This window comes from Cricetulus griseus, chromosome 2 (assembly GCF_003668045.3).
Source record: "Cricetulus griseus strain 17A/GY chromosome 2, alternate assembly CriGri-PICRH-1.0, whole genome shotgun sequence".
NCBI lineage: Eukaryota > Metazoa > Chordata > Mammalia > Rodentia > Cricetidae > Cricetulus > Cricetulus griseus.
In genome coordinates, this window is record NC_048595.1 from 459,981,442 (window position 1) to 459,990,610 (window position 9,169).

At 40.0% G+C, this 9,169-nt stretch overlaps 1 protein-coding gene across 3 annotated transcripts in view; it reads right to left on the reverse strand.

Annotated features, from left to right (window-relative positions):
- Ndc80 (NDC80 kinetochore complex component) overlaps positions 1-9,154 on the reverse strand; it is a 34,060-nt gene extending 24,906 nt beyond the window's left edge. Inside the window, exons 1-7 of one of the 3 annotated variants that reach the window (XM_027397835.2) lie at positions 8,932-9,154; positions 7,598-7,707; positions 6,050-6,127; positions 4,026-4,149; positions 3,760-3,932; positions 1,451-1,553; positions 610-699 (exon numbers count right to left, since the gene is read on the reverse strand). In XM_027397835.2, the coding sequence (XP_027253636.1) occupies positions 610-699; positions 1,451-1,553; positions 3,760-3,932; positions 4,026-4,149; positions 6,050-6,127; positions 7,598-7,698 (669 nt within the window). In that variant the 5' untranslated portion in view covers positions 7,699-7,707; positions 8,932-9,154. Of the gene's footprint in view, positions 1-609; positions 700-1,450; positions 1,554-3,759; positions 3,933-4,025; positions 4,150-6,049; positions 6,128-7,597; positions 7,708-8,810 lie in introns of those variants that run through there. The other 2 variants (XM_027397836.2, XM_027397837.2) reach the window with 2 other exon arrangements.
- Positions 9,155-9,169: the final 15 nt, after the last annotated feature.

A 9,169-nucleotide genomic window follows, 5' to 3' on the forward strand; every position in this document is an offset into this window, starting at 1 on the left:
GATAATATTTTTAAATTTCTGTGGCTAGTAATTTTAGGAAGTTATAGTGTCATTTCAGTAGTAGGCACACTAATAAGTATTTTTTTAAAGATCAATTTTACTTTACTAAAAAACATTTTTCTTTAGATTGATTTTTATGTGTATTTTGCTTGGGAATGGTTGTCCATGTCATCGATCCTAGCATTTGGAAGACAGAAGCAGGGAGATCCCAGACTCAGGAGTTAGCCTGGTCTACACAGAAAGTTCTAGGACAGTCATGAATCTATAGTAAGAATTTGGGCAACTTTGCCAAGGCCACCTTTGATGCCATCTCCATGACCTACAGTTACCTGAGTCCCAGACCTCTGGAAAGAGACTGTGTTCACCAAATTTCCTCATCAGCATTCACTGACCTTCTTGTGAAAACCCACACCAGAGTCTCTGTTCAGAGAACCCAGGCTCCAGCTGTGGCCACAACATAAGGGTTTTTATACAAGAAAAATTAATGAATTAAGTCTGATAAAAAAAAAAATCAACTTCAGAAATTCTTAAAGCAAAAGACAAGTTCTATAAAAGAATACTTTTTTAGTGAAGAATATCAAAGCAACCTCTTTATGTAGTTTATGGTACCTTATTATGTATAATTCCATCTTCAGTTTCTTCTCCCCAAGACTGCATATCATCAAATAAAGGTGAATTTTCTTTCATGGCAGCATGAATCTAATTAGTATGCAAACAACACATTAGAATGGCTGAGTTGATGGCTTGTAAAATTCATTTTTTGAATAGTTTTTAGAAGCTAAAAAAGAGATTATATTGAGTCTTAAATATGATCCTTCATGTTTTAATAACTAAATACTCTGAGATTTAGAAAGGACGGGTTCTGTATGTATTTCTGCTCCAGAGAAAAATATGCAGATGTTTGTGTTGTTATTAATACAGTGAGAGCACACACAGTAGTGAATGTCTGTGGAGATCAGAGGACAGCTTGTGGATTTGGTTCATTCCTTCCACCATGTGGGTTCTGCAAATGGAACTCATGTTATCAGGCTTGGCAACAAGTGCCTTCACCACACAGAGATACACACATATAAAAACATCAACATAGTTTAAGGCACATTTTCTACTGCTCCTACAACATTTTTGTGCGTGCGTGCGTGCGTGCGTGCGTGCGTGCGTGCGTGCGTGTGCGTGTGTGTGTGTGTGTGTGTGTGTGTGTATGTATGGGTGGGAGGGCATGGACTGAACCCAGTATCTTGTGTGTGTGTGTGTGTGTGGGGGGGGGGGCATGAACTGAACCCAGGATCTTGTGTGTGTGTGTGTGGGGGGGTGGTGGTGGGGTGGCATGGACTGAACCAGGATCCTTGTGGTCCCAGCACAGGACAAGGGACCTGTCACCTGCCGTCCCAACTCATGCTGCATTATTACTAACAAAATGTTAAGGGTAACATTTAAACCATCAATCAAATACCTTGATGCAGTCTATCAGCCACACCAAGGCTGCCACAATGTGTGGCCAGGTATGAGGGGCTCCCACTGTATACATGGAGCTCTTGGACAGAGCAAAGGGATACCTATGAGAGACCGGAAAACAAGGAACCATCAGATTACGAAGCATAAAGGATATACTAAAAGTTATATTTTAAAGCTCCACATACACCTGAATAATCTAGTTTGTTGTGAAGATATTTGAGTCCACCCTGATGATCTTTTTTTTTAATACCAATTAAGTTATCTAAATAATTTTTTAGTTTATGTTTTACTCTTACGGGGATTTTTTTGTAGGAATAAACTACCATGCTAACATACAATATCTTTGTCCATATAAAAGAGGGGTATAATGGCAAGATAAGAAACAAACTATTAGATAAAGAAAATATCCTATCCAAAATACAGAAACCTGTATGTTTACCACAGCCAATATTCATGAACTGTACAAATTTACATATTAATTCCTATTAATATTCTTTTTTTATACTTTATTTTTTATTTGAATTAGAAACAAGATTGATTTACATGTCAATCTCAGTTCCCACTCTCTTCTCTCCTCTCCTCCCGTACCACCCCATACCCTGATGATCTTATTCAATGATTTTTGTCTATTTATTCACATTCCACAGATTACTTTGCAAGGTGTTTAACAGCCGAGTACAGTAGGCTTCTCCTAAAACAGTCTTTTTATTTTCCTATATTCTATGTACTTATACTGCACATTAGTGATTATATGTCACTAAATCTATTTCCCTGTCTCTTAAAACAAACAAACAAAGAGCTCTTCTTCCTCAGTTTCCTCAAGTGTTGGGATCACAGATGTGTGGCACCATCTTTGTTCTGTGCTTAGTCTTCATTTGTAATACTTTTCATCTTTATCTCTGTGCTGGTTAGTTTTGTCAAGCAGACACAACTAGAGTTATTTGGAAAGAGAACTTCAGTAAAGGAATTGCCTCCATTAGGTGACCTGTGGGCATGTCTATGGAGCACTTTCTTAATTCACGATGGGAGAAGACTCAGTCCATTGTGGGTAGTGCCACAATGGTTTGTAGGAGAAAGCAAATGGAACAAGCCATGGAGGACAAGTCAGTAAACAGCTCGACTTCATAGCTCCTGCTTGAGTTTCTGCCCTGACTTCCCTCAATGATTAATGTAATAAACTCTTTCCCCAGTTGGTTTTATATTCTGTGCTTTATCCAAGTATCAGGAAACCAAACTAAGACAATCTCATTCTTTTCATCAGACCTTACTGCTATGGTTTTGCCACTACAAACTGTGGTAACCAGGCTGCACTTTGTTTTTTGGAGACAGGGTAGCTTTGGCTAGCCTGGTATTTCATCATGTAGACTAGGGTAGCTTTGAATTCAGAGATCTACTTGCTTTGGCCTTGGGAATTCTGGGATTAAAGGCCTGCCACCATAACAGGCTGTACTTTATGTTTACCATAATGGACTGCTATGATATGAAAGTTTATTTTGCAGAATTCATGTTGGGAACTTAGTCCCTAGAGTCATGTACTAATGATACAAAGAGATGAGGCTTCTGGCAGGTGAGAGCCCTCATGAATGAGTCTATTACCATATTAATGGGCTTTTGAAGGCATGGCCTTGTTATATATAAATGTAATCTATTTCTGACATACATGCTCTCTCTTGCCATGTAATACCTTTTAGCAAGTCATAACCCACCAAGAAGGCCCTTTCTTAGTAGAGGCTGAGTAGATACTGATACCATGCTTTTAAACTTTTCAACCTTCATTAACAGAGAGAGAGAGAGAAAGAGAGAGAGAGAGAGAGAGAGAGAGAGAATGTATGTGTGTATAAATTGGTGTGTTATTTAAGCCCACAGATCTTCTGTACCAAGTAGTCTACAATATATATTACATAAATACGCATTTATGCATTTTTAATTTTATGTATATGGATGTTTTGTCTGCATATATGGTTAACATGTATGTGTCTGGTGGCTGTATGTGAGCCACCATGTGGGAGCTGAGAATCTGACCTGAGTCTTTTGGAAGAGCAGTCAGTATAATCACTGAGTCATCTCTTTAGCTCAATAATCCTATGTTTTATAAGTTACCGAGCATTGGTATTTTGTTATAGGAACAAAAAAGTTGAATACCCCATAATCTGTCAATTTTCCTTCTTCTTCAGTTTATCCTATACATACTGCTCAGTGTTCACCCTAAAACTGAACTCACTAATTCAAAGTATTTACAAACTTATTTTGTGTGTTTCTTCTCTGTGTTCTGATAAGATCTCTAGACTAATGAAAAATATTACATACCCAAGGTCTTTAAAAATTCTTGGGATCTCTTCTTCAAATTTTGTATCAGGAAGTTCATATGATGGGCACAGGAAGCCATAAAGAAAGGCAAAGATCTTCAGGAAATCTTTAGTGGATGGGGCTTGCAGAGACTTCATGGACACGCTACATACATTACCATTTTCTGTAAGAAACTACAATCATTTTTATGAAGCACAGAAAATTTTGGATTAGAAAAAATACTGGAAACAAAATACTCAATTCAGAGAATTTAAATTACAGAATACCTCATAGAGCTGTCGAATACATTGCTGAATGAACCCTTTATCATTAAGTGGTCTTGGATCCTTGATTTTTTCAGAACTGGAAAATATACCAAGTTGACTATTCCTGGATCCATGTCCGCTAGTCCTAGAAGAATATGTGTAGAAGGCAATCAAAAGTATTTCCTTCTATGTTCAAGTCTGCATTATTTCAAGGCTATCCATAAAACACACACACATGCACGCACTCGCGCACGCACGCAATAGGGATCGATCTCAAGTGTTTTGTTCAGCATGTGCAGTGCTCTGTGCTCAATCTGCAGCACCACAAATACCAAACCAAACCAACACACTTTATCCTTGAAGGTATGTTTCAGGCCCACAGATCTTCTGTACCAAGAAGTCTACAAGTCTGTTCAATAACCTGAGCACGTTCATTCCTATTTACCCCCCAACTGCTCCTTTATTGGCTCTGTAGACAAGACTAGCTACGAACTCACAGAGATCCACCTGTCTCTGCTTCCTGAGTGCTGCTGCTCAGCCTATCTCCACTCTTATACACAAGGAATTCAAAACACAAAAAGGTTAAGGTCATACCCTAGGTCATACAAATAACAGAATGTTTCCTGCCAATTTACATCAAACTTTCCCTACCTCTATACAACTGCTGATTTATTATAGACAAAGTTCTTCAAGGTGTATCTAGGTATCACTACAATAAAACCAAGATGCTTGGTTCTTTTCACTCTCATTCTTTCACGTGTATAGTTTTCTAGAGACTGGAAGCTACAACAGTCTGAATGTAGCAGTAGACATAGATTCTAACTATCTCCCATTAGTCAGATATTAAAGGTATCTGACTTTAAAAGTGGGAGACCATGTTCTGCTTCTTGATGAAATTGTTTTGCACTGGAAATGTTTTAATTCTATTACATTTATTTATTGAGAGAGAGAGAGAGAGAGAGAGAGAGAGAGAGAGAGAGAGAGAGAGCACGCATGAGTCCAGGGGTGGTCAGAGGACAACCTGCAGGAGTAGGTTCTCTTCTACCATGTGGGTCTGAGGATTGAAAGCAGGTCTTTGGGCTTGGTGATGAATGCCTTTACCTGCTGAGCCATCTTGCTCACCCAGAAACATTTTTAAAAATTAAAAGCATTGTTGGTGGTGGTTGTACACACCTTTAATATGAGCACTCGGGAGGCAGAGGCAGATCTCTAAGTCGTCTGTTGGTAGCCTGGTCTACAGAGTGAGTTCTAGGATAGCTACGGCAACAAAGGGAAACCCTGTCTTGAAAAACCAACCGACCAAACAAAAAAAAATTAATAGCATTTGAAACCACGTAATGAGATTACTGTTTTCTTTTTTAAATGGATTCTTTATTTTATTTACATTGGTGTTTTGCCTGCATGTGTTTTGTGTAAGGGTGTCAGGGGGAACTGAGACTACAGATGGCTGTGAGCTGCCATATGGGTGCTGGGAATTGAACTCAGGTCCTGGGGAAGAGCAGCCAGTGCTCTTAACTGCTGAGCCATCTCTCCAACCCTCTCCCACCTTCTGTTTTTTTCTAGATAGGGTTTCTCTGTCCTTGACCTCACAGAGATCCACCTGCCTCTGCCACCTGAGTGCTGGGATTAAAGGTGTGCACCACATCTGGCATGATTATTGTTATTTTAAATTGAGTTTGTATTTGACATTTTCTTCGTTTAACTGCTAATATAATTAACACTGACAGATCTAGACCATAAAAAACTCTGGGGAGTCACCATTAAACTTCAGAGGGTAAAAGCCTCCAATGTGTAACTGGAGGCTGGCCCCTCTTTCACCATCTGACTCGACACTTGACCATCGCCTTACAACGACTGAACAGTGGTCTGAACCTGCTCATCTCTAGCATCATGGAAAGCAGACACCACCATCTAAAACAGAAAGAGTGGGTCATAGCTTTTGTCTTGAAAACACCTTACAATATAATTTTCTTTTTTTGAGTCTAAGGGAATCAATGGATGGCTATAAGAACCTATGCCTTAAATATAATTAAAAACTTGGTTACCTTTTGCCGAATATTGAGACTTTTCTTTCAGATGTAGGTTTGTTTGTGCTCAGCTTTCCAAAGGTGGTTCTCTCTTTGCTTGAAAGAAAAATAGAAAACAATTCTAAAGCAAATGTATGGATAACAGCTCAAGTAATTGTGGAATTATGTTAGGTGAATACCTCTTTTCTCCTACCCATAAAAACTTCTCAAAATCAAAGAAGGTTTTGGTAGTTGCTTTCACTGGAATGAGCTAAAAGCTAAAATGGCATAACTGTAAAATGTTAAAAAATTTAATCTATGTCTTTTTAATCTCAAAATTTGTTTATGTATGGATAAGAATTTTAAAGAAAATATAAAAAATAATTATAGGTTGACAGCACTATGTTTGAATTTTTTTTCTTTTAAAGCCTACTTTTTAAATTTTGATATAGGGTCTTAGTCTTCATTCCAGGATGTCCCTAGGACTCACTATGTAGTTTAGGTTGGCCTCAAACTCCAAATTTTCTCTCAGTTCCTGTACTAGGAACAGCCATTTGTCATATTTTCTGAACTTAAAAAAAAAAAAAAAGCAGGTGAAGTGTTTCTTCTAATACAATCCAATGCACAAAACCTTTTGGTGTAAACAATGTGCAATGGTAAAAGGAAATGTGCTTCAGGTATCAGGAAGGAAAATATGTAAATGCTTCAAATTTCTAAAAGTACAACATAATTCTAAGTAATTTATAACGGCTCATTGACTAGTTGATAGGTAGACATTATAGGATGTGGGTAGACAGTGGGCTAGAAACAGCCTTCTGTGATCTGTAACAGCTTCGCTCAAAGCGAAAAGCTAATGTTTATAGTAACAGTTTCTTTGGTTGGTTGCTTTGTGAACTATGTCTTGTCCTTGAACTCACATCGAGCCATTGTCTTCCCGGAGCCTTTTTTTAATACCAGGATTACAGGTGTGTGTGACATACTCAGCTATGACAGCAAAACTTTTTTTTTTTTTTTTTGGTTTTTCTTTTCCGAGACAGGGTTTCTCTGTGTAGCTTTGGAGTCTATCCTGGCACTCGCTCTGGAGACCAGGCTGGCCTCGAACTCACAGAGATCCGCCTGCCTCTGCCTCCCTAAGTGCTGGTATTAAAGGTGTGAGCCACCAACGCCCGGCTCTCCCTCCAAACTTGAGGAAATAATTTCATAGCTTATCATCAAAACAGATAATATGGCTTTGATTTTATCATTACCTTTAGTAGCTGAAACATTTTAGTAAATTAAGCTATACCGCAGTGCCTGCTTAAACAGTTAATTATAAAGTAAAAGAGGAGACCAAGGAGTGCTGAAAGGGCATCAACAATCTTTTCATAGCATGCCTAGTAAAGTACCTGACTTTGGGCATTAGAGAAACAGTGACACCAACCAAACCACCCAGCACTTTCAGATTTCATTGACTCCCAGTCTAGTGCTATGGGAAAGAGACAAGATTCACTAAGTTATGGCTTACACTTTTCTATTAACTAGTTCTGACATTTTCTTTGCCCTAGACAGTAAAGAATGCAGTTGAGAACCATAGGTGGAGGCACTTACGTTTGAGGGGTGTGAAGGCCTGGTTTATTGAGGTCCAGCGATCTTAACTCCTGTATAGAAAGTCGGCCAGCACCACCGGTGGAAACTGAACTGCGCTTCATGCTTATAACCTAATTCGTGATTTCAGTATTAGAAAAACGTTCCACATGCAAAGTGGTTCATTAAGCAACAATTAATCATTTTTATCCGGAGTAGAAAAGCAACTCAGTTTGTTTCTTTTGATAGTCTTTTCCCTGTGTACAATATTTGTTTTTCCATGTATACTTAAGTCCTCACTACAAAGAACACCTATGCAACGCAAAGCATTCAATACACTCAAATATGGCAATGCAAAAATGAACAATATATGATAATTCATGTACCACAAGGCAATCCATGATTACAAAATTCCTAAGTTACTCCTGACCACATCACTGCTTATGTCTATTTCAATGGTAACTCACAGACTGCCTGACGAGAAATCTCAGGCTCCTTTTTACTCCTTTGGCTTCAAAAAAGGGAGTTACTCAGTCTTCATAACGTCTGTTAATTTACCACGTGTGAGAGCAGACCACAGGATATACAACAAATCCACTCTCAGAGTTTTATTAGTAAAGAGTAGGGAGCAGGGTGTGTGTGTGCACGACTGTCTGGAAGAAATGTGGGGGGAGTTAGTGGGATCCGGCTGTCCTTCTTAAAGGTCACTTAGCGCATGCATATGGGGCTTATGCAGTCAACCCCAGAAATGCTAACACCTGGGATGCTACGTGGGTGGCCATGCGACCCCGGAAATGACAACATCTACCTGTCTTGCTTTGTGTTTAACCCAATGTTTCTGGGTTAAACAGTAGTCAACGCTACTGTCTTTCTGGTTCTAGTCCTCCCTTTCAACAAAAGATAAACAATCCGGCCCACAACATGCTGTATTGGCTGCTTCCACTTTCATAACATGTTAGTATCATAAACATGTCTATGTCGGATCCTGTCTCCATCTCTGCGGTGTTAGACACTATATCCATCCACTCCGCCTTTTCGGGTCCTGCCCCGGCTTCCTTTGAGGGTTGGACAGATCTCACCTCACCGTTTGTTTTGTTCTAGCTGTGGGGGATGGAAAGCCAGGACCTTTAGCACGGTCGGCTGTGCGCTGAGCCACACCCCTTCTTCTTGTTCGGCTGCTAAACATCCCACTTAGATTTTTACTCAAGACTTCTACTTCCCAGACTTTTCTCCTTACCCGCGGCTTCTAAGATGCTGCATTAGCTGCGTTCCTGTCACCTCCTCCTGTCAGTTCCCCACCCGTCAGTCAGCATCCCCCTTCTTCCTCTACAAACGTGGCTCGCACAAACTTTACTGACCCGGGAAAGCGGAGCCGGGCGGATTCCACCCCCAGGAATCCCCTCTCACGCCCGCCGCAGAGCGTTGTACACGAACGGAGCTAACCCCGTGCCAGCAGTTACTTTCCTCTCGGCTTCTCGACGAGACCCAGCGTCCGGCTTCGAGGGAACGGCGCAACCGCACACGAAAACAGCCGCCAAAACGACAGCTCTCGTCTCCGCCAACCAAGGGCCGTTTGAATTTTTTAAAAAAATCCCC